The sequence below is a fragment of the Pan troglodytes genome, chromosome 19 (assembly GCF_028858775.2).
Source record: "Pan troglodytes isolate AG18354 chromosome 19, NHGRI_mPanTro3-v2.0_pri, whole genome shotgun sequence".
Classification (NCBI taxonomy): Eukaryota; Metazoa; Chordata; class Mammalia; order Primates; family Hominidae; genus Pan; species Pan troglodytes.
Genome location: NC_072417.2, coordinates 32,015,520 through 32,040,521, shown reverse-complemented (window position 1 = coordinate 32,040,521; position 25,002 = coordinate 32,015,520). Strand labels below are relative to the sequence as shown.

Sequence of the window (25,002 nt, the reverse complement as noted above, 5' to 3'; positions counted from 1 at the left end):
GGAATAACGTGGAAAATGAGCAATGGGAACTTTTTTTCCTTCTTCAAAGCTTCTTAGTCAAGTTCCTTGGATATGAATAGTTAGGTTGTCAGGCCAGGGAGGACTTCACATCTTGGCTTTGATAGCTCCCAAGCAAATGTTCCTGATACAAAACAACTTGAAATCAGTAACTTAGATTATGCTTTTTCCTGTCTCAGGAAAATTCATCTGGCCATGCTATTGATGATTGCTAAGAACGAGAACCCCGAATTTCTTTAAGATGTGTTTATTCACTAAGCATTTCTGTTTATCCACAGTTGTACTTATGTTCACCAGACGCAAGCCTGCATGTTCACCAGACATAAACTGTCAAATAGCAACTAAAGGGGAAAAGTTGGTCTCTTTACCCCCAGGTGCCTCCATCTCACCCCCAATTCTTTCATAGAGATGATCCAAAGAGTGTAAATAGAATAGTGACCAAGGGCTCCATTATGCCACTACCTGACTCCGTGTAAGTTTCCTCACTTTCATTCATTCTTTCATTCGATCAGCTATTTTGGGGCTCCTAAGGTGTTCAAATCTCAGCTCTGCCACATTCTAGCTATGAAAACTTTGTTAAACTAACCTAAGCCTCCGATTTCTTCTGTGTAAACTGGAGATAATAACAGAGCCTCCTCCACAGAGTATTTGTCAGAATGAAGTGAAATGATACACATGAAGAGTAAATGTGTGTTAACATGTGCTCTTTGCCACATATGGTGCCTGGCATGTAATGCCATTTTCATTCAATAATCAATTGTCGGCTAAGCGCAGTGGCTCACGCCTGTAATCCCAACACTTTGGGGGGCCAAGGCAGGCGGATCACTTGAGATCAGGAGTTCAAGACCAGCCTAACAAACATGGCGAAACCTCATCTCTACTAAAAATACAAACATTAGCTGGGCATGGTGGCATGCGCCTGTAATCCCAGCTACTTGGGAGGCTGAGGCATGAGAATCACTTGAACCCAGGAGGCAGAGGTTGCAGTGAGCCGAGATCGCACCACTGCATTCTAGCCTGGGTGACAGAGCGAGACTCTGTCTCAAATAATAATAATGATAATCAATTGTTGAGCGCTTACAATGTTCTAAACATGGTGCTACAATCTGGGGCTACCCATCAAAATAAAAGCTCTTATTTAGTAACTGCCTTCCTTGAGCCAAATATGCAACTTTCCTCCTCAAATATAATCCTCAGAATAACTTGCAAGACATGTTATTTTCACATTACATAAATGAAAAAAACTGAGTTCATTGAGGTAAAGCACAAAGTTACACATCTAGCAAGTGGCAGAGCTGAGAGCTGAACACTGACCTATCTGAATCCAAAGCCCAGTTACTCTCATCCTGCCAGAAAGCCTTACTATTAGCTGGAAGAATAAGACACACATCCCTGCTGGGCTCGGTGGCTCGCGACTGTAATCCCAGCACTTTCGGAGGCTAAGGTGGGTGGGTGGATCACTTGAGGTCAAGAGTTCGAGACCAGCCTGGCCAACATGGCGAAACCCCATCTCTACTAAAAATACAAGAATCAGCCGGGTGTGGTAGTGCATGCCTGTAATCCCACCTATTTGGGAGGCTGAGCCAGGAGAATTGCTTGAGCCCAGGAGGCAGGGGTTGCAGTGAGCTGAGATCATTCACAATCTAAAGAGGGAAAACATGTACTAAACAACTCATAACAATACAACATACACAATAACATCAACTGAGCACTCTATGTATTAGGCATTGTTGTCATTGATCTTGTAACAGTTCTATTAGGTAGATGCTATTATTAGCCTCCTTTTTACAAATAGTGATACTGAAGAACAAAGAATTCAAGTTACTTGCCAAAATAGTCCACATACATGACCACTACGCTCTAGTACCACTCTAAAGAGTTTTCAATGTATGAGCAGTGTTCTCTAGGTGTTCTGAGGAGTGACAATAACTATGAGTGAGCATCAGAAAAGATTTCCTAGATGAGATGATTTGTGAGCTGGAACCTGTAAGTAAGAAAGCAACAGGTTTCCCCCTCTCTTCCTTTCTCCGCCATCGTGGTATGTGCTTGACTCTGCTTCTTGCCATGTCTTCTCACAAGACTTTTAGGATTAAGAAGTTCCTGGCCAAGAAACAAAAGCAAAATCGTCCCATTCCCCAGTGGATTCAGATAAAAATTGGTAATAAAATCAGGTACAACTCCAAAAGGAGACATTGGAGAAGAACCAAGCTGGGTCTATAAGGAATTGCACATGAGATGGCACACGTATTTATGATGTCTGAAGGTCACAATCACATTATCATATCAACCTGAAAATGTCACCACTATCTGGAGAGTTGGACATGTTTTATTGGGGACATATTTTTTCTCTCTGAATCTGTTATGAACGCTTTGGTTGGCTGAGTTCAGTAATAAATATGTGAGACCTTTCATTTCAAAAAAAAAAAAAGAAAGAAAGCAACAAGTTGAGAGAAAGGGAGATGGATGGGAGAAAGATAAAGCAGGTAGAGGAAATAGCACGCGCAAAGGCACATTGTCTTCACTGTCTAAACTCTCCAATCCTTAACGAACGAAAGAGGCCTTGAGTGGGTCTGGTACAGAAGACTCTCCATTTTACTTCTTCATGTCCTTTTACCCATTCCTGTCTAACATTCATCACAATCCTCATTCGCCTTTCATATGCCACTCCTCTATTTCCACTGCCAGTCTAATTTAAGCTCCTATTAGCTCTCACCTGGACCATTGCAATAGCTTTCCCTGCTTTCGCTCTCTGCCCCCCACCAATCTAAAAACAGTTGAGGCCGGGCACGGTGGCTCACGCCTGTAATCCCAGCACTGTGGGAGGCCGAGGCGGTAGGATCACCTGAGGTCAGGAGTTCAAGACCAGCCTGGCCAACACGTTGAAACCCCGTCTCTACAAAAGTACAAAAATTAGCCCGGCATGATGGTGGGTGTCTGTAATACAGCTACTCGGGAAGCTGAGGCACGAGAACCGCTTGAACCTGGGAGGGGGAGGTTGCAGTGAGCCGAGATCGCGCCACTACACTGCAGCCTGGGCGACAGAGCGAAACTCCATCTCAGGAAAATAAATAAATAAATAAATAAATAAATAAATAAAACCAGCCGGTCGTGGTGACGCCTGCCTGTAATCCAAGCTGCTCAGAAGGCCGAAGCAGGAGAATAGCCTGAGCCTGGGAGGCGGAAGTGGCAGTGAGCCGAGATCGCGCCACTGCACTCCAGCCTGGGCGACTTGAGTGAGACCCTGTCACAAAAAAAAAAAAAAAAAAAAACCCAAAACCATTTCTTCCCGCAATCCCAGGGCACACACACTATAATCCTGCCTCAAATGCTCATTCCCAGTTATGAAACAGGGTACAGGCAAAACCACTCTGCCTAACAGCCGCCCCGACGGCCGACGGCGGGGAATTGTGGAGGGGGCGGGGAAGAATTGCTCAGAACTTGGAAAGCGACTGGTCTCTCAGGATAGAGACCGCGACGCAAAGAGGTGACGGAAAAGATGCGTCCGCCATCCCTTTTGCTCCACCCCTGACGTTCGCCTCGGCCTTCGATTGGCTGCTCCTCGCACCAGCCCCGCCTCAGGGGCGCCCACGTGACCCGATGGCCGCCGTGGGATTGGTTGTTCGGCGAGAGCCGCGCTAGGCTGTAAGACCTGAGCCGGGCGGAGAAGCAGAGGAGAGGGACGCTGGAAGCACGTTTGGCCCGGGACAGAAATCTGGAGAGCTTGGCTACCTCCATCCTCCTCAGGCCGGAGCAGGCTTCCTGAGAGAGTCCAGGTCGTAGGAGTTTTACGACTTAGAAAAGCGGGCTGCAGATTCCTTCCTGGGTGTTTGGTTCAAGCCTTGGCTCCGGCCTTACTCTCAGTCTTCCCGGGAGTTCGTGGGATTTGGACCTTAGATTATTAGTATTATTTTGAGGGCCTCCTGTGTGTAAGCACTGGTTGTGCGCAGATGGCTGTGCAGAGGGCCATGAGGTAGAGGCTGGGGAAATGAGGGCTTGGAGGTGCTTGAGGTATGGTCTTTACCTACGTGAAATGTTGGAGGTAAGTCGGATTTATAACTTGTGTTGATGCTTTTATAATCTAGGAGCTTAGGGTTTAGTAGGAAGAGTCGCTCATTCAATGAATTAAACGCTCATTCCTATGTACTAGGCACCATTCCGAGTGCAGTGGCTACAAAGACTAGTAGAACATAGTCCTGGTTCTTTAGGAACTCTGCGATTGAGCAAGTGGCAGAGAGGGCGGAAAACGTGAACTGGTGAGTAGTTGGCGTGTGATGCGTGCCGTAGTGGAAGAAAGTGCTGTGAGAGTTAGAAGAGGGGGATGATTGAAGGAATTAAGGACATTTAACAGAAAGTGATATTTGAGTAAAGTTTATTTTTGTTTTTTTGTTTTTTTTTTTTGAGACGGGAGTCTCGCTCTGCCTCCCAGGTTGGAGTCCAGTGGCGCTATCTCGGCTCACTGCAACCGCCGTCTCCCGGGTTCAAGCAGTTCTCAGCCTCAAGCCTCCCAAGTAGCTGGGATTACAAGCGCACACCACCACGCCCGGCTAATTTTTGCGTTTTTAGTAGAGATGGGGTTTCACCATGTTGGCCAGGCTGGTCTTGAACTCCTGACCTCGTGATCCACCCGCCTCGGCCTCCGAAAGTGCTAGGATTACAGGCCAAAGCCACCGCTCCCGGCCTTGAGTAAAGTTTAAAAAGTATACTTAGGGTGGGTATTTATCCCTCCATGAAAGCGCCTTTTACTCAGCCAGCACAGAGCCATCCCTTTGCCCTTCCAGATGCCTGACTGGGACCTTGCTTATGGATGTGTGAGCTTTTAATCTCTGGCTGTAATCTTACCCACTTCAACCTAAACTTGGAATGATTGCTCTTGACCCTTTTTTTGAGTGATAAGGCAAATCTCCCCCACACCTGGGCATTTTAAAGTTATATACTGTGTGTTTAAATATCCCCCTTAAAAAGCCTGAGCTATATAACAATCTAGATGTGTCTATCTTACTCTTTTCCCACAAACTAAGAATCCAAATAATGTTAAAAATCTTTAAAAAAAAGGGTACTTAGGTTTTCTCCCCATGGAAAGGGGTGGAGAAAGCAAAGCACTCCAGGAACTAGGAAAATGTACCTGCCGCATGTGGCTGGAGCACATGGGAGGTTTGCCCAGCTGATGATGAAGCAGATAGGGAGGGATTCAACTTGTAAAGATCTTGAATTACATGGTAGGCTGGCTGTCTGGATCTTAAAATACAAAGTGAAATAGGTACCACAAAACAGGTATTAAGGTGCTTTCATAATTCAGAAGGAGGACAGATACTCCCTGTTGGATTGATGGAAAAAGGCTTCATGCAAAAGATGGCATTTTGAAGGGCTGCAAACTGCAGGGATAGGATTTTGAAGTACAGGAAGGATTTCTACAGAGGGGGAAAGACTTTCTAGATGGAGGGCATAAGGTCAAATAGAGCCAATATGAGGACTAAGGAATAATCTGGGTTGATTAGACTGTAAGATATGTTTGGGGGCCCGGCACGGTGGCTCACACCTATAATCCCAGCACCTGGGAGGCCAAGGCAGGTGGATCACTTGAAGTCAGGAGTTCAAGACCAGCCTGGCCAACATGGCAAAACCCCATTTCTACTGAAAATGCAAAAATTAGCTAGGCCTGGTTGTGCACGCCTGTAATCCCAGCTACCTGGGAGGCTGAGGTGGGAGGACTGCTTGAACCCAGGAGGCAGAGGCTAAAGTGAGCTGAGATAGTGCCACTGCATTCCAGCCTGGGTGACAGAGTGAGAATCTGTCTCAAAAAATAAAATAAAGAGGCCAGGCGCGGTGGCTCACGCCCATAATCCCAGCACCTTGGGAGGTTGAGGTGGGTGGATCACAAGGTCAGGAGTTCAAGACCAGCCTGGCCAATATGGTGAAAGCCCATCTCTACTAAAAAGTGCAAAAATTAGCTGGGTGTGGTGGTGCGCGCCTGTAGCCTCAGCTACTCGGGAGGCTGAGGCAGGAGAATCACTTGAACCCGGGAGGCAGAGGTTGCAGTGAGCCGAGATTGTGCCACTGCACTCTAGCCTGGGTGACAGAGTGAGGGAGTGGAGTGGAGTGGAGGTCAGGTTTCTCATTCACAAATTGATTTTTCAGATTGTGAATTACCCATGCTTTGCCCTGCTTTATCTTCCATGTCCTTCCTCATTAGTAAATCTAAAGGTAGTACCCTAGAGAAAAATGAAATTGAACCTTTTATTTAGTTGTTACTGAAAAAATATAAATCTGGTAATCATACCTCAAGTTCTCTTTCCAGCTCTGCAGTTAATTTCCTATGGATCTTCGGCAAATCATAGCCTCTCTGGGTTCTTGGACTGTTCAGATAAAAGATTCTAGTTTAAAAACTTTTATGACTATAATTTTAATCTTTGTTGGCAGAAGAATTATAAATCAAATTGCATATTAAATGAACTGGAGTTTATAAAGAAATTTAGTAGAAAATCTTTTCTAGGCCCGGCGTGGTGGCTCATGCCTGTAATCCCAGCACTTTGGGAGGCCAAGGCTGGCAGATCACTTGAGGTCAGGAGTTCAAGACCAGCCTGGCCAACATGGTGAAACCCCATCTCTACTAAAAATACAAAAACTAGCTGGGCGTGGTGGCACATGCCTGTAGTCCCAGCTATTTGGGAGGCTGAGACTGCAGTGAGCCAAGATTGCGCCACTGCACTCCAGCCTGGGCGACACAGTGAGACTCCATTTCAAAAAAAAAAAAATCTTTTCTAGGCCAGGTACAGTAGCTCACACCTGTAATCCAGCACTTTGGAAGGCCAAAGAGGGAAGATCACTTGAGCCCAGCAGTTTGAGACCACCCTGGGCAACATGGCAAGACTCTGGGCGTGGTGGTGCTCACCTGAGATGTCAGCTACTCAGAAGGCTGGGGTGGGAGGATTGCTTGAGCCCAGCAGTTTGAGGCCACAGTGAGCCATGATCGTGCCACTGCACTCCAGGCTAGGTGACAGGGCAAGACCCTGTCTCCAGAAAAAATAAAGAAATTTTTAAAAAGAAAATATATTTTCTAAAGCTTTTGCTTTTGAACTAGGCTAAGGGCAGGCTTATGGGCTCAAGCCTGTGATCCCAGGGTTTTGGGAGGCCAAGGCAGGAGGATCACTTGAAGCCAGGAGTTTGAGACCAGCCTGGGAAACATACCGTGACTCTGTCTCTACAAAAATTTAAAAAGAATTAGCCAGGGATGGTGACATGCACCTGTAGTCCTAGCTACCTGGTGGATCACCTGAGCCCAGGAGTTTGAGGCTACAGTGAGCCATGATCACACCACTGCACTCCAGCCTGGTTGACAAGAGTGAAACCTTGTCTCAAAATAAAAATATATATATATATTAATTGAAAACAGGCCAGGCATGGTGGCTCACGCCTGTAATCCACGCACTTTGGGAGGCTGGAGAAGGTGGATTGCTTGAGTCCAGGAGTTTGAGAACAGCCTGGACAACATGGTAAAACCCTGTCTCTACAAAAAGTACAAAAATTAGCCAGATGTGGTGGCCTGTGACTGTAGTCCCAGCTACTTGGGAGGCTGAGGTGGGATGATCATCTGAGCCTGGGGAGGTTGAGACTGCAGTGAGCCATGATCAGGCCATTGCACTCCAGCCTGGGTGACAGAGTAAGACCCTGTCTTAAAAAAAAAAAAAAAAAAAAAGAAATATTAATTAGAAACCCATGGTTGAAACTTACCTGAACAGAAGGCTTTATTTTTTTTCATAGGTAAGCCTATGTTTTCTTGGATGTGAAACTAGGGCACTGGGTTGCTCTTAGGTAGTACAAGGAGATGAAATGCAGCGATGCGATGATGAGTGAAGTAGAGCCTGACCTGGTATTGCCATTGCTTCACTGTTGGCTTTGACCAGGGTATGATCTCTTAATCTTCTCTCTGAGCTGATTCTGATTGTGGTTTTTCCACACAGGTGTGTTGTATCCTGTTTGGACACTGGTTTTATTATGTTTAAGATGTTTCTTTTATTTTCTTTTGAATTACTGATATTCTCATGTTTTCCTCCTTAGGTTGAGATGAAAACTCTTGCTTTGAATTCTTCATGGAGGACATCATTTCAATCCTGAATCTGGCTCAATTCTATTATTCACTTATTACTGTATTAAAAACGTTTAATTGGCCAGGCACAGTGGTTCACGCCTGTAATCCCAGCACTTTGGGAGGCCAAGGCAGGCGGATCACTTGAGGTCAGGAGTTCGACACCAGCCTGGCCAACATGGCAAAACCCCGCCTCTACTAAAAATACAAAAATTAGCCAGGCGTGGTGGCACACACCTGTAATCACAGCTACTTAGGAGGCGAGGTGGCAGAATTGTTTGAACCCAGGAGGTGGAGGTTGCAGTGAGCCGAGATCACACCACTGCACTCAAGCCTTGGCATCAGAGTGAGACTCTGTCTCAGTAAAAAAAAATAAATAAATAAAAATGTTTAATTAACCATGATATTTGCTTTGGTAAAACCTTTGAGGTTTAACGAGAATTTTAAAATTCATTATACTTTTCTTATGGCATATAAAAGTTTTAATATTTTTTTATTGTCTCAACTAACATCATAAATGTCTTAATGTTAAAATCCATGGGATATTCTATTTAAAATTTTAGCTTTATCACCTTTGTGCTATCAGAGAATGTGCTTTGAACTGGTAAAATGAGTTAAAGTATTGGAAAACACTTATGTCAGCAGAGGCTCTTAAAAATCATTTTCATCCTTCCTCTTCTAGTGATGATTTTTTTTTAACCCATGTTTTCACCAGTCTGCCAATCCAATGGCATAAATGCTCCTACACAGGCAACTTAAGTGTTTCTTAAGTTGATGCAAGGTATTTTGCATGAGGCTGAATTCTTGTTGTTGGAGCAGAGGATTTTTGTTCCAACTACTGAATTGGCAAAATGTTAATATAAAAACACCTCAAAAAGTCAAAGGTAGTCTGAATGAAAAATTTATTTTAAACACCTCAAGTAATCTTTACATTTCTACAAAATCATAACATAGAAGTTCTTTTCCAGAAACATTTATTCTTAAAATCTACTTAAGTGTTTCATAGAAACTTTAGTAATAACCAGAATAATTCATGACAGTTTAGCAAACTTAGCAGCAAGCAGAAAGAACTTATTAAAATATCCTTTCTTTACACAATTAGATTAGTATTTTGCTTCATCTCTTCATTGCTTGTTAGCTTTGCTTTTACACAGGAATCTTCAGACTACTCTCTGTAACACTCAACCCCTATTCCTTTTTTAACCAGTTTCTCAAGAAGGATATGGAGAGCTCATAAAGGAATATCCTCAAATATCCTAAATATCCAACTTTTTAAATATCCTTTTTTATCCTTAAAAGCTGATAAACAATAGATGTCACTTAACAAATGTCTCACAGTATATGGAAGGAGCTTTTTTCCCCCCCAAAGTGTTTCTAAGCATTTCTATCAAGAGCAGGTCTACATTTCTTATCGTTTGCAAACTGATGAAATTTCCACCTTACAGACAGGCAGGTAAATGCTTTCTTTTCTAAAAAGAAGTCTTGCTACCACCTCACTGTTCACTTTATTTTTTATGCGGTCTAACCTGGGTTTTTCCTAAGAGCTTCTGTATTTCTTATATTTTAAGGAAAGGGATAGGCAAAAACTTGTGTACTCATTATTCTGTTTAATCTCTACACTGGCCCTCATATCCCCTGCCAGTCTGATTCTTCTACTTTAAGCAGCTTGGTCAACTGTAAGTAGGGTTCTAGAGAGCAGGCTAAAAGGTTAGGATCAAATGGGCATATCCTTTTAAAGAAATCCATATAATCATTTAAAGTTCATATAGTTATGAATTGAGGCTGAGAAGTGTCAACTCAATACCATGCTGAAACCAGCTCTGTGACATTACAGCGCAATACTTTTGTTGTGAGGATAAGACATGATTCCCTTTCAGTTCTCAGGGGAGTAGAGTTTAATCAGATGTTGTACTTCTGTTGGATAACCTGTGATGGGACAAGCTTGGTGACTCCTCACATAATGAAACACACAGCGGTAACAAAACACATAGCCAGAGGTGGCAAGAACAGTATCATTCACCCGGGTTTTACGACACAGTGGGCACACAGTCTTCATTTTGGGTAAGAGGGGAGAATCAGAGTTATAGTCTAGGTGTACAGGTGGTGGTGGAGTAGGCAGGGCAGTCAATGACTTGATGGTTTCTTGATTTTCAGATGAGTACCACCAGTCAAGGAACTGCAAGAAGAATACACCCACAGAAAGGCCAGTAGACAGGGATAAGGCAACACCCCCAACAGCTTTCTTCAGAGCTGACTTTATCTTCTCACTAACACTGTTGGGAGAAAAGAACAAGGAGGCAAAGAGAGAAACTTTATTTAGGTATCATTACAAAGTGACTAACATAAATGCAATTCTTACATTTTTCATCAGAATCACTGGGGGACTGAATGGTTGGTAGACTGGTACTATCTCCTTAAGGATCTATTCTAAGTGATTCTAACTTACAATATTTTAGGAGCATAGGAGCTAAGCTTTGTTTTTAGTAACATGATTAGGGTTTGGTTTTGTGTTTTGAAAGATAAATCAGTAGAGAATTTGATTATATAGACCTCTTCCCTTTTTTTAGTGGAAGATACTGATCCAGAAAAAAAAAAAAACCCCAATTCACTTAATAAAAAACTTAGCAGTATTGAGGAATGTATATATTTGAACTTGTAGGAGAACACAAATATGAACTAGAAGGAGCACAGCATCATGATTAAGAGCACAGTCTTAGGCTGGGTGCAGTGGCTCACAGAGCAGTCTTTAGAATTGTATTGATTTGGTTTGAATCCCAGCTCTGCCACCTTCTAACTATGTACCTACGTGACTTTGGCAAGGTACTTAACTGCTTGGGTTTAGTTTCCTCAACTGTGAGCTAATACATTTACTTCATTGGGTTGTGTTGAGGATTGAGATAATCTACGTACAGCAAGCACCTAGTACAGGGCCTGGGACATAGCAAGTATGCACTAAAGTATACCTAGAATGGTGAAGGTTACCAGGATGACAGTCCTTGTTTTATGGACACAAGGAATCGCTTTTCTATGATTCTATGAAATGCCACAAAGTTAACAGGGAGGTGAATTTTACAAAACTGGGATAAGATTTTCGAATTTACTAACTAAAGCTCTTTTGGAAATGTTAAGGCCTTACCTCCTGGCTGGACGCTGCATCATGCTGGCCTTAGCTGGTTTGTGCTCCAGAGCTTGTATATCCTGAACTGTCAGTCGACCTAGCTGAACTCCAGCCAGCCTCAGCAGTGGTGAGTGATGCTGAGCTTTTCCTAGGATGTATCGAAGTTGTTGTACAAGAAACCATCCTTCCCAGGCCATGTTCACAAATGGGTAGGCTGCCAGGAAGGCTCTGTAAAATCGTTTCCAGCGGGAAGAAGGGGGATGAATAGAATATTCATCCTCTTCTCTCAGGCTAGAAACCAGCTTCTCCAGCTTCACTTTCAGATAGGGAAGAAGAACCAGGAACATAATAGATTTCCAAAGCTGCTGCTTTGGGAGACCAGCACTAGCCAATCTCTGAGACTTGTGAGTGTCCCCCATTACAATTCTCTTTAAGCCGTAAAAGTTTTCAGAAAATGAGGCACTGGTTCTAGACAGATAATGTTGCTGGAGCAGAAGATCTAGCAGAGTAAAGATTTCATCAAACCACCTCCACAAGAAGCCATAGTGGGTGGGATTTGATTCTGCAAGAACCTAAAGCAAAATAAAGCAATAAGTGAAATTCATTCCATTACACAAGTTCTACACCTATTTACATTCCCCCTTTTCCTCTAAAGTCTACACAATTTGTCTTAAATAAGTCACTTTTGGACCCTGAAATGCTGGGTATTCAGTACAGGTCTCTACACATAACAGAGACTCAGTAACTCTTAAGTCATGGGATACAAGTTATTTGCAAATTGGCTATTTCAAACGCTAGGCTACCAAATAAGCACAAATTATTCGTTTGTTTTTTACCCAGTTGTCCCTAAAACCTTTCCAAGAATTAATACCTTACCTTGACCACATGCTGAAGAGCGGGTCTCACTGCTGTCATTAAACTGTCCTGTGCTACCACCTCAAAGATGGATGGCTGGTCATCGGCCACAGAAGCAGCTGTGAAGTGAGCCCCGTGCTCAGCCATAGTTTCCTGCGTGTACTGGCTTTCACTGTTCCCACAAACTCTCTCGTGAGCATGAACTTTTTCGGGAGGAAGAGTATCAGATGGGTGCTCAGTCTTAAAGGTAAACTTTCTGCATGATATCTGAAATTCGAAACTCAATCTTACGGGCAAAAATGAACTGGGAAAAAAAGACCTGGAGGCCGAGGGTAGTCTCAAGAAGGTTAAGAACAAAGTTAACTCGGACGTGGGTGGAAGTAGTATGTGGCGAGGGGGTAACTTGTCAAATGCTGCACGTCAGGGCAGAGCGTGACTGTGGGGGACAGGTATGGGGGAAGGAACGCAATCCTCTGGAGCTGCGAACCAGAAACGCCCCCTCCTCCCCAGTCGTGAGAGCTCAAAAGCCAGCCGACTCTGAGGATTCAGTCGTGCCACTGTGAGCCCGGGACACGAGGGCTGACTCCAGCTGTTGGCTTTGAGTATCCCCGCCCGCGCCCGTCCTTGCTCGCTGACCCCAGGCGAGGCGCAAACAACCCACGACGCCACGTTTGAAAGGAGGTCTCCGCTTTATGACAGAAGCCGCACCCGGAAATGAAACCACCAGGACCTCAGGGATGCCTGGCGGAAGAGAGGCGCTCTAGTTCCGAATGCGGTCCGGAAACCAGAACTAGAGAACTCTATGACCCACCTGAACTTCCGCTCCCGCCCCGCTGAAATAGAAGAGGGCCCTTGTGGGCTGGTTTTGGCTGTGAATTCTCCGCTAGTTTGGTTTACTTTTCGTAGCTGGGTCTGCATGGTAGCCTCGCTGGAAAGCTACAGCTCTGAACCTCTCTCTGCGAGGTCTTTTTGACAAGCTGTTTGGGGCACCGCGCAGACGTCTGGCGCCGGGAGCCAGAGCTCGGGCCCGTTGCTGAGCCCTGTGTTCCTGCAGGCGATGGAGCTAGGGGCGGAGGGAGGAAGGGAATCTGGAGGTGGAAAGGACTTTGCTGTACGCGCGCGGCAGGGATGGTGGTTAATTTATATGTCTTAGCCTTCCAGAAATGATGTAAAGCGACATAGCAGGAGATAGGAGCCTTAGATTTATTGCCGCCAATTATAAGGAAAGATGATTGGATTGAGAAAGGTTCATGCTTGTTCCTCAGTACTTGAGACGGTTAATTTTCATCCAAGCTGGTAGTTTAACGTCTTCCAGGTTTTGGCTATATTCAAGCATAACTGCATGCACTTGCTATACTGGATGAAAATGGTCTCCATCCTTGAACACAGTTGTATATGTCACCACCAGCGATATGAATACAGTACTAACGCAGAGGGAGCTTTATGAATTGTAACTAGCATGCACTGGGGACACTTGACAGTTTCCTTTCATGCCGTTTTTATACCAAAATGAATGTGATTTACCTTAAGGTTTGTAAAGTGCTTTTATGTTATGTACAGCTTTGTGTCGCTGAAGTTGGCTGACACAGCCTTATTGAATTTGGATGAGAGTTCCACCTCTCCTCCCTTCCTCTAGGAAGTGCCACCTCTGGGCTAAATAGCTGGGAATAGAAGGTATTGTTTACTGCCCTAGAGGCCCTTATGTTATAAAAATAATTGGTTTGCATAATGAGAACCCTCAAAAACAAGGTTTGGATTTAGTTATTCCAATAGGAGAGAAAACCTTACAAATTGTCCTTAATTATAGTTACAAGAAGTGTTTTTTACTCTACCAAAAGACATTATATTGATATATGATTTTTACCTTACAGAGTTTTAAGACTAGACATAGTTTATCCATATGAAGCACCTGGATACATATTAGGTGCTTGTTTAATAGTAACTGTTATGTACAAGCTTTTCTTAAGTGAATAGCAAAAATACAAAGTTGAGAGGTAGCATCAACTAAATCAAGCAGGAAATTAAACATTTTTGTCACTTAGGGATCTTTGGTTACAAGCAACAGAAACAAACAGGCTAATTTAAACTAAAACGGAATTTATTAGAAGTGTATGGAGTAGCTCACAAAATAAGTAAAGCCAGCCCTGAAAGAACAAGAACTTAACGATACTATTGGGACTGCCTAAGAGGAATTAGAAGTTCTTATCCAGGCAACGTTGTTGCAGTGAACGAGCTTCCACCAATTTCTGTTTGTGACTCTGCTCATGATACAAATTTTGACTGACCTCTCTTGGTTCAAGTTCCCTCTCCACCCTGTCTTTCACTCTTAGCCAGGGGAAGGCAAGATGTCTTGATTGATAGTCCCATGGAAGTACTCCAAAAGTTAACTAAACGTATGGCATAAGAACGCCTATAATCCCAGCACTTTGGGAGGCCGAGGCGGGTGGATCACCTGAGGTCAAGAGGTCATGACCAGCCTGACCAACATGGAGAAACCCTGTCTGTACTAGAAATACAAAAAATTAGCTGGGCGTGGTGGCACATACCTGTAATCCCAGCTACTCGGGAGGCTGAGGCAGGAGAATCGCTTGAACCCTGGAAGCGGAGGTTGTGGTGAGCCGAGATTGCACCATTGCACTCCAGCCTGGGTAACTGAGCGAGACTCCATCTCCAGAAAAAAGAAAAGAAAAAGGAAAGGTAGGGCCTGGTGTGGTGGCTCATACCTGTAATCCCAGCACTTTGGGAGGCTGAGACGGGTGGATCACGAAGTCAGGAGTTTGAGACCGGCCCAGCCGACATGGCGAAAACCCATCTCTACTAAAAATACAAAAATTAGCTTGGAGTGGTGGTGCATGGTGGCAGATGCCTGTTATCCCAGCTACTCTGGAGGCTGAGGCAGGAGAATCACTTGAACCCGGGAGGCGGAGGTTGCAGTGAGCTGAGGTCACACCACTGCACTCCAGCCTGAGGGACAGAGTGAGACTCTGTCTCAAAAAAAAAAAAAAAAAAAGAAATTTGCAACTCGAATAAGAGGTCTGGGAGGCCCAAATCTTTTAGACGTGATAATCGGAATGCCCTTCTGAGGACATAACAAAGACCTAAATTATGAGGAGCCAGCCATATGAGGAGTTGGGGAAAAGAATATTAGGCAGAAGGAAGAGTATTGTGAAGACCCTAAGGTGGGAAAGAGCTTGGTGTGTTTGAGGGCTATTATAACTGGCAAAAGGTGAAATGATGAGGAAATGAGCAGTGACTGAAAAGCACAAAATGATGTTAGAGAGGTAGACAGGCCAAACCATGCAGGGACTCACAGGCCATGAGAACGACCCTGGATTTTAGCCCAAGTGCAATGGGAAGCCAATGAAGGATTCACACACCAGAGATGTGTGATCAGGTATATATATAAACAAATATATATATATATAAAATATATATACATATATATAAAATATATATACAAATATATATAATATATATAATATATACAAATATATAAAAATATATATATACAAATATATATAAAATATATATACAAATATATAATATATACATATAAATAAAATATATAAATATATAATATGTATTTGTATATATTATATATTTATATATATTTTATATATATTTGTGTATATATACATATATTAAAATATATATATATATATATATTTTTTTTTTTTTGAAACAGAGTTTTACTCTTGTTGCCCAGGCTGGAGTGCAATGGCATGATGACTCACTGCAACCGCCGCCTCCTGTGTTCAAGCGATTCTCCTGCCACAGCCTCCCAAGTAGCTGGGATTACAGGCGCCCGCCAACATGCCCAGCTAATTTTTGTATTTTTAGTAGAGATGGGGTTTCACCATGTTGGCCAGGCTGGTCTTGAACTCCTGACCTTGTGATCTGCCCACCTTGGCCTCCCAAAGTGCTAGGATTACAGGCGTGAGCCACCGTGCCTGGCCAGGTTTATATTTTTTTAAAGATGTCTCTGATGGTTTTGTGGGTATGCAGTATTTATATCAAGCTTTACATTTATGATATATGCACATTTTTGTTTTTGTTTTTGTTTTTGTTTTCTTGAGATAGAGTCTGGCTCTGTAGCCCAGGCTGGAGTGCAGTGGCACAGTCTCGGCTCACTGCAACCTCCGCCTCCCGGGTTCAAGTGATTCTCCCACCTCAGACCCCCCAAGTAGCTGGGACTACATGCATGTGCCACCACACCCGGCTAATTTTTGTATTTTTAGTAGAGACAGGGTTTTGCCATGTTGGCCAGGCTGGTCTCAAACTCCTGGCCTCAAGTGATCCCCCTGCCTCAGCTTCCCAAAGTGCTGGGATTACGGGTGTGAGCCACCACATCAGGCCAGATATGCACATTTTTAAATGTATGTTATACATCCAAAAAAGTTAAACAACCTGGCCACTATGTGGAGAATGGTAGAGAGAAGACTTATAGCCTTCTAATAGTCTAGGCAAAAGGTGATGGTGGCTTGGATTTATGAGATTGAATAGAGGGAGTTGGATGGCTTGGAGTTTTTTTTTTTTTTTTTTTTTTTTTTTTTTTTTTTTTTTTTTTGAGACAGTCTTGCTCTGTTGCCCAGGATGGAGTGCAGTGGCGCAATCTCGGCTCACTGCAACCTCTGCCTCCCGGGTTCAAGCAGTTCTGTACCTCAGCCTCCCGAGTAGCTGAGATTACAGGCGCCCACCACAACGCCTGGCTAATTTTAGTAGAGATGGGGTTTCATCATCTTGGCCAGGCTGGTCACGAACTCCTGACTTTGTGATCCACCTGCCTCGGCCTCCCAAAGTGCTGGGATTACAGGTGTGAGCCACAGCGCCCAGCTACGGCTTTGAGATTTTAAAGGTAGAATTGACAACTGGAGATGGATTGGATGTGGCAGTTGAAGGAAAGGGAAATCAGGAATGACCCCTAGGTTTCTGGCTTGAGCAGCTCAGTGCAATTTATTAAAATAATCACAATTACAGGAAATAGTTCCATAGTCCATGCTATATGCCAGCCATAGTTCTAAGTGCTTTACATGTAATTTATTTCATTGTTCAATATTATGATTAGATGTTACTATCTTCCTCCATTTTATAGATGAGAAAACCAAAGAAAGGAGCACATAGATGGAGGAAACTGGGGGAAGAATAGCTTTCAAACATGTTAGGCAATGAGAAGTTGATGAAAGTTTTTGAACAGCAGAGAGGTATGAATCAAAGCTCTTAAATATTTTTCTTTTTCTTTTTCTTTTTTTTTTTTTTTGAGATGGAGTCTTACTTTATTGCCCAGGCTGAAATGTAGTGGCGTGATTTCGGCTCACTGCAACCTCCTCCTCTCAGGTTCAAGTAATTCTCCTGCCTCAGCCTCCCTAGTACCTGAGACTACAGGCATGTGCCACCATGCCTGGCTAATTTTTGTATTTTTAGTAGAGTCAGGTTTCACCATGTTGGCCAGGCTGGGCTCAAAGTCCTGACCTCAGGTGATCCACCTGCCTTGGCCTCCCAAAGTGCTGTGATCACAGGCATGAGCCACCATGGCCAGCCTCTTGAAGATTTTTCTAATGACATCTTTACGAAATCTACCTCTGTCTGCTAGGAGTTGTACCTTGAACGAGTTTCTCTCTCTCTCTCTCTCTCTCTCTCTTTCTTTTTAGAGACGGTCTCACTCTGTCACCCAGGCTGGAGTGCAGTGGCATGATCATGGCTCACTACAGCCTCAAACTCTTGGGCTCAAGTGATCCTCCCACCTCAGCCTCCCAAAGTGCTGGGATCATAGGTGTAAACTGCTGTGCCCAACTCTGTAACCAGGTTTTTCTAACCTTCTCCATTCCTTATGATTTAACCCAGCAGTATAGTTATCGATTTGGTGATGAAATTTGGGGAATAGGTCTAGGCTAGAGATAAGAGATTTTGGAGCCATATACGTAAGAAAGATAATTAAACCCATGGTATGCTAAAGGGTTAGTGTAGAGAAAATGTATGAGTATAGAACTAAACTTGAAAAAATTGGCTGAGTTTGCTGGCTCATGCCTATAATCCCAGCATTTGGGGAGGCCAAGGCAGGAGGATCACTTGAGCCCAGGAGTTCCAGACCAGCCTGGGCAACATGGCAAGACCCCCTCTCTACAAAAAAAAAAAAAAAAGAAAGAAAATTAGCTAGGTGTGGTGACACATGCCTGTAGTCGCAGCTACTTGGGAGGCTAGGTAGGAGGATTGCTTGAGCCTGGGAGGTCAAGGCTGCAGTGAACTGTAATGGCACCACTGCACTCCAGCCTGGGCAACAGTGCAACACCCTGCCTCAAGAAAGAAAAAATCCTTGCCACTCTTTTCTTCAGATACCATTTCTGCTTTCTTTGGTCATACTTTCTTATGAGTTATCTGCAATTCCTGTTTTTATTTCCTCATTTCTAATCCATCTTCAAACATCTGCAGTATGACTTTTGCCTTCATATCTCTACTGATTTCTCAGCAATAACATCAAATACCTCCATGTTGCTAAATCCTGTAGACACTTTTTAGCCCTTCTCCTGTCTATGGCAATTAATATTGTTGATCACTTATTTATGCGTTTAGTCAACATATATTAATTTGTGTGTGTGTGTGTGTGATGGGGCTAGCCTCACGTGTGCAAGAGTGAACAGGTTGGTATAGTCCCTACTTTCATGAAACTCTGAAAACATTCTAAAATATACTATTCTGCTTTTCCTCCTACCTCTCTGACTATTCCTTCTCAGTCCTCTTTGCATTCTTGGGTTTATCTGTTTCTACCCCAAGCACTCACTCTCCACATTCTTCATGAATAATGTTCATGCCCACAGATTGAATTATCATCTGTATGCTCACAGTTCACAAATTTTTAACTCCAGATCATTCCTTATCTTCAGACACATATAATCAAATACCTCTTGGATAGAGATCTTCACTCTAACCTAACGTATAAAATGAACTCATCACCTCCCTATTCTTCCCCAAACTTCTGCCATTTCTTATATTTTCCTATTTTCAGTGACTAGTACCACCATTCCTCCCTTGCCCTAACCTAAAACATAAGCCTTATCAGCCCTAGTGTCAGACTTCCTGGGTTCAAATCTTAATTCTACCTTTGTGTGTGTGTGTGTGTGTGTGTGTCTGTGTGTGTGACTGCAAGCTCCGCCTTCCAGGTTCATGCCATTCTCCTGCCTCAGCCTCCTGAATAGCTGGGACTATAGGCACCCGCCACCACGCCCTGCTACTTTTTTTTTGTATTTTTAGTAGAGATGGGGTTTCACCATGTTAGCCAGGATGGTCTCGATCTCCTGACCTCGTGATCCGCCCGCCTCAGCCTCCCAAAGTGTTGGGATTACAGGCGTGAGCCACTGCGCCCAGCCATCTTAATTCTACCTTTTAACTTCTCTGTATCTCTTAAAATAGAGGAAGTAATAGTACCTACCTGGTTATCAGGTGGTGAGGATGTAAAAATGTACTTAGCAGAGTAACTGACATAAAATCATAATAAATATCAACAGTTATTTGTTTAAACCACCATCATCATGTGGCTGGATCATGTCAACAGTTTCCTGAGTGGTCTCCCATTAGATTATGAGCCCGTGATGGTCCCAAAAGGTGAAAAGAAGGGAGATTGGTCCATACTTTCACCCAAAAGTGGAAGAGAATGAAGTTGGAAAAGCTTTCGGATTGATGCTATATTTTGAAAATAGTATTGGTTCATTTTTCCTTAAAATATATGCATTTTTCAGAGAAAGGAATGGAAAATAAAACAAATATAAAGAAGATAACATTTGTAATCAGCACCCAGAGGGAACCACTAATAGGTATATATACTCCTCTGGATTTAGAGTTTTGTATCTTTTTTTTTTTCTTATTTCAAAGCATTTTTCTGTATCATATTTTTTAACAATATGATTTAAAAGGCACATCCCAACATAGAAATAAATACATGTTCATTGTAGAACACTTTGAAAAATACAGAAAAATATTAGGAATAAAAATAAAACTCTCACTATCCTGCAATAACCACTTTTAATGTTCTGCTGAATATCCAAGCTTTTTTTTTTTTTTTCTTTTGAGATGAGTCTGGCTTTGTTACTCAGGCTGGAGTGCAGTGGCGAGATCTGGGCTCATTGCAACCTCCACCTCCTGGGATCAAGCCATTCTCCTGCCTCAGCCGCCTGAGTAGCCGGGATTATAGGCGTGTGCCACCACCCCCAGCTAATTTTTGTTTTTTCAGTAGAGACAGGGTTTCACCACATTGGCCAGGCTGGTCTCAAACTCCCGATATCAGGTGATCCACCCACCTCAGCCTGCTAAAGGGCTGGGATTGCAGGTGTAAGCCACCATGCCTGGCCTAACCTAGCCTTTTTTTTCTATACATACATAGTCTATACTGTATTGTTTGGTGTCCTTTTTTTGCTTAACAATTTATGAATTTTCTGTCATAAAATATTCTATAACATTATGCAGCTATCTGATTTACCATAACTGTTTGCATTCTCTCACTTTATACCTGGCTTTCTAATTTCCCCTATTCCCCTATTTTAATAACAGAGGAAATAATAATACATGAGTATGTTATACAAAATTTTAATGTACTTCTCATCACTTTGTTAAGAATGAAGTTTTAAAATACTGAAACACTTTTTGACTCACAGAGTTCATGGGCAAAATGTGAGAAAAATCATCACTTTGCTCTCCATCCTTCCTTACACCCTGAAATTAACCTTAGGGACAGCTAGTTCATTTAACATCATCAATCTTGTTCTCCAGTTCCAGGTCCTGGAATCTAGCTCTTAGTGTCCGAAAGAAACTTACTTTTGTGTAAGCACACCTATTATATACTAGGCACTTTACCTAATTTATCTGGTTTAAACTTCACATGCCCGAGAGAGATACTATCATTGTCTTCATTTCACAGATAAGAAGGTTGATGAGACATTAACTGTCTCAGTCACATTCAGGGTAGGGATTCAAACTCACATCCAATGCCTCCTCAACCTCTTTTACGTGCAGCACTATCCTCTAGCCCCACTGCCCGTATATAGGCCTGGGCTATATCACCATTGTCCGCTCTTGAGCCTGGAAGGAAAATGAGCTGAGGGGTTTTGTTTTTTCAGAAAGGAACAGGATATTTCATCATCTCTATGTTTACGTTTTTCAGAGAATTTCTGTGCGAGGAAACAAATCCATTGTCAGCTTTTTAAATATATCCCTTTGGAGTAGCCACTTAACATCCTCTGAGGCCCTGATGGGCTAGCTTGCCAGGACCAAAGGAAATCTTTGGGTCTGGAAGGCGACAAGAGATCACAGGCTTTCTAGGTCTCCCGCGCACCCCGATGACGTCACGCGGCGACGTTCTCTGACGTCAGAGTTTCCTGCCCACCATCTTTGTCCCTGGCAAAGTGGGTTTTGCGCAGTGGCTTAGACCTAGAAAAGAATCGTGACGGGCAGGAAACCATTACACCACCACCCGGGCTGTGCTCTCCGGCTCCCGCCGCCACCCCCGCCCTCGCCTTCGCCTCCGCCTCCGGTGAGTTCAGGGCGGTTGCCTTTAGGGTGTGTCCCTAATTGACGGGGTCGGGGACGGAGAGAAGGGTAACCCCAGGCTGGGTCGGAGACTGGCGGAGGCGAGGAAATCCTAAGAGCGTGACCGTTGATGATGCAGGGAACCGTCGGGTGTGACCATTGACAGGGAAAAGGTTGGAGAAAGGGTCTCTACCATGATGCCTGTGGTGCGGTGAGGGAATCCTCGGGTGTGGCAGCAGGTAGTTGGGGGCAGGAGGGGAAGATGTGTTTCGGAATTGAGGGTTTAGGGGGACCAGAGGCCAGGGGTGTGGCTGATAGAGCCTGGAGGCCGTGGGGGGAACCGTCTTTCTTCCCCGCTCGGCGTCGTTCACTGAGAGGCTGAGACGTGTCCAGCAAGCCAAAGGGAAAAGGGATTCCATCAAAGGTTTGCTCATTGATGGGCGAACGTCGTCTCTCGGGTAACTTGAGGGTAAGAGACAACCTCTTCCCTGCTCCGTAATGGAGGAGCATATCGCTAGAATCTTGACCACCTGGGGAAAGAAGAGGCATTCCTTACTCTTGGAGGAAGGAAAGAGTAACCTCCAGAATTGACCCGATGTAAGAGAGGGGGAAGCAAATGGGGGCAAATCTTAACCCAGCATCTTTTTTTTTTTTTTTTTTTTTTTTTTTTTTTTTTTTCCTGGGCTCTGCAGTAATGGTCTGGTTTGGGAAAGGCTGTAGATTAAGCTGAAAGTAAAGAAACTGGAACGTCCTGTTATTTCCTTATCATTTGAATCCAAATCATTTGTTCATGCTGCTTGTTTTCAAGAGTAGTCTTCTATTGGCGGGGAGGGGGGGGGACAGGCCTTTATTGAACTCACGCGGATGCTTCATTAAACTTTTGGCTTTTATTTTATTTTATTTTTGTATTTTTAGTGACAGGGTCTTACTGTGTAGCCCAGTCTGATCTCGAACTCCTGGGCCCAAGCGATCCTCCCGCTTCGGCCTCCTAAAGTTTTGTGATTACAGGCGTGAGCCAGCGTGCCCAGCCAAACTTGACTTTTGAGAAGAAAAAATGTTTTGAAAACTGCCAAAGACTTATCATAACCATTGTGGTTTAAAAGAAAGTAAATGCATTAAGCTTAGAAAGGCAGAATGACTAAGAAAGAAGGTGGTCTCAATGAGAATCAATTTAAATGATTAGTTACCTTCCTTGTATACGTCAGTTGCTTAGCCTCAGGGTACACTTACAAAGTAGTAATAGAAAGCAGCAGATGAAGGAGGTGCAGCTCTATAAGAAAACGTGTTAACACATTCCAGTGATGACTAAGCGTGCTGGTAAGGTGAGAACTGTTTGCAGTATCTTAGCCGTTGAAACTTTCAAGGAAGCAGAAAGGATGATGTGTAATGCAAGCATCCTCACTAAAAGCTGGGTGGTAAAATCAATATAAATCTAATATTCTGACTGTGTATGAAGAAACTCAAGGAAGTCCAGTTCTTTCATTCTTTCTTTCCTTAAAAGATCCATATTTTGAAATACTAACTTTTTAGGCACAGGTTTGAACGAAGCTGAGCAAGGAATATATTAAATAGGGCAAGTTCTCCTTTCTCTTGTCCTTTCTTTCCTTGTAGCCTTAGGTTTTCCAGAGTTTAATGTTATTTTGGTTAAGAATTAGATGTAAAACGTTTGAACTCCTTTGCTTCGTTATAATATTAAGAAGCTACTTTGTAGTCTGTTATGTTTAAATAGAAATTACAGGTGATTTTAGCTTTTGTGTCTCATAATTTCTTATGAGCAAGATAATACCTGATGATGCTATTGTCTTTGCATTATTACTGAATATTTGATTAGAAATGAATTTGGCACCTCTCACCCTTATAATAAAAGATTACTAGAATGACATTTCTGCTTTATAATTTGGTTAACTTTGGCCAGTTTTTCACTATGAGCACTGAGCTTTGTAAAGTCCAACTTTGTGAAAAGAAGGGTTTAGTGACTTTACAAACTAATTTAGCTTCCCAGAGAGCCATTTGAATTAAGACCCTATTAATTTTTTTCTGACCTTATTCTACCCAAGGTATTAATCTTATTTTGCTGCTCAGTTTCTCTTTTGGGGGACTGGAGGGAGGTATAGGAGAGGAGGGACTTTGACAACCTATATTTGGTAGAAACTAGGTTATGTTAAATCTGGATATATAATCCTGTGCAGGGAGGCCTTCTCCGAAATGCAGCGACATCACACTCTGGTCGAGGGCAAGTAAGAGTGATTATGTGCTTTGACTCTGGCAGCTTTGTTGTTTAACAGTGGCCTTAGGCCATACCGTAAATCCTCAGAACAGCCGTGACTTGTCTGGTTTGATCTGATAGAAAGGTAGTGTGAGTTCAAATTCCATCATGGCTTTGCTTATTTCTCTGGCTCTTCTGAAGGAACATTTTCTCCCCCAATAGGAGCAGCTTGATTTTTGAGGCACTTCAGCAAATATTAGATTTTTTTTTCTTTAGCTCTATTTTGTTTACTTTTTCTGTAACTTCTTTGTTTTTTTTTTTTTTTTTTTTTTTGAGACGGAGTCTCACTCTTTCACCCAGGCTGGAGTGCAGTGGCGCGATATTGGCTCACTGCAAGCTCCGCCTCCTGGGTTCACACCATTCTCCTGTCTCAGCCTCCCGAGTAGCTGGGACTACAGGCGCCCGCCACACGCCCGGCTAATTTTTTGTATTTTTAGTAGAGATGGGGTTTCACCGTGTTAGCCAGGATGGTCTCGATCTCCTGACCTCGTGATCCGCCCGCCTCCCAAAGTGCTGGGATTACAGGCGTGAGCCACCGCGACCGGCTGTAACTTCTAATGAAGACGTCAGTTTTTGCCATCCTGTATTTTGGAGACTCTGGCTATGTCCATATCTAGCATGTGATTAAGTGTATCTCTCATTATATGAGGTGAGAACTCATATGAGAGATACACTGAATCATATATATATGTGATTTTTTTTTGAGGTGAAATTCACGTACCATAAAATTAACCAGGTTAAGGCATACAGTTCAGTGGCATTTAGTACACTGACAGTGTTGTGCAACAGTCTGTCTTCTGATTTGTTTTTATTTACACTATTTTCATTTTTCTTGGAGTTTCTTTTGGCTTAAGGCAAGAACCAGCTTGGCACCATGTTTCTCTGCCAATATGGTTAGGGAATATTTTGTTACTATTGTTTACAATAGTGTTGGTTACTAGAGTGATATCCCTTCTCTTTAGAGCAGCAGGGACTCTTAATTTAGAATCTATCTTATAGGCTTCTAAAGATACTTGACCCTCCTCTCTTCCCTGAAATTTTGTGGGTGGGTGCATTATTTTCTAGTTAAGACAAGAACACTTAATGCTCACAGTGAACAGGATAGTAATATATTCCTTGACATTGAAATTGTTAGGGGAGATAATGAAA

General features: G+C 43.2%; 3 protein-coding genes, 1 long non-coding RNA gene and 1 other non-coding gene across 13 annotated transcripts in view; 4 read left to right on the top strand and 1 right to left on the bottom strand.

The window, feature by feature from the left end:
* The first annotated feature begins 2,082 nt into the window (after nt 1-2,082).
* On the top strand, nt 2,083-2,290 carry LOC107969067 (large ribosomal subunit protein eL39-like). The gene has a single exon (XM_016931079.4). The coding sequence runs from the start codon at nt 2,083-2,085 to the stop codon at nt 2,236-2,238; it is 156 nt and encodes a 51-aa protein (XP_016786568.2). The 3' UTR covers nt 2,239-2,290.
* A 1,342-nt stretch (nt 2,291-3,632) lies between these two features.
* LOC129137662 (uncharacterized) lies at nt 3,633-8,505 on the top strand. 2 transcript variants are annotated; one of them, XR_008540387.2, is made up of 3 exons: nt 3,633-4,057; nt 4,166-4,271; nt 8,074-8,505. It is a non-coding gene; the product is annotated as an uncharacterized LOC129137662 (long non-coding RNA). The 2 variants fall into 2 exon arrangements; XR_008540386.2 differs by lacking the exon at nt 4,166-4,271 and having other exon boundaries at nt 3,656-4,057.
* Nucleotides 7,854-7,950, top strand: LOC112206159 (Z30 small nucleolar RNA). The gene has a single exon (XR_002940360.1). It is a non-coding gene; the product is annotated as a Z30 small nucleolar RNA (small nucleolar RNA).
* Nucleotides 8,506-8,986: 481 nt separating the features above from the next.
* PEX12 (peroxisomal biogenesis factor 12) lies at nt 8,987-13,109 on the bottom strand. Its single transcript, XM_523610.8, has 3 exons — nt 12,096-13,109; nt 11,238-11,791; nt 8,987-10,374 (listed from the first exon to the last, which is right to left on the bottom strand). Exons 1-3 carry the CDS (start codon nt 12,219-12,221, stop codon nt 9,975-9,977), a joined length of 1,080 nt encoding a protein of 359 aa, XP_523610.2. The 5' UTR covers nt 12,222-13,109; the 3' UTR covers nt 8,987-9,974.
* The window catches only part of AP2B1 (adaptor related protein complex 2 subunit beta 1), a 147,275-nt gene continuing 134,506 nt past the window's right edge, over nt 12,234-25,002 (top strand). For 2 of the 8 annotated variants that reach the window (XM_054670950.1, XM_063798696.1), the window contains exon 1: nt 12,234-12,321. The gene's annotated coding sequence lies outside the window, so the exon portion shown is untranslated. Of the gene's footprint in view, nt 12,322-21,396; nt 21,827-25,002 lie in introns of those variants that run through there. The other 6 variants (XM_003953061.6, XM_001174152.8, XM_003953063.6 and 3 more) reach the window with 6 other exon arrangements.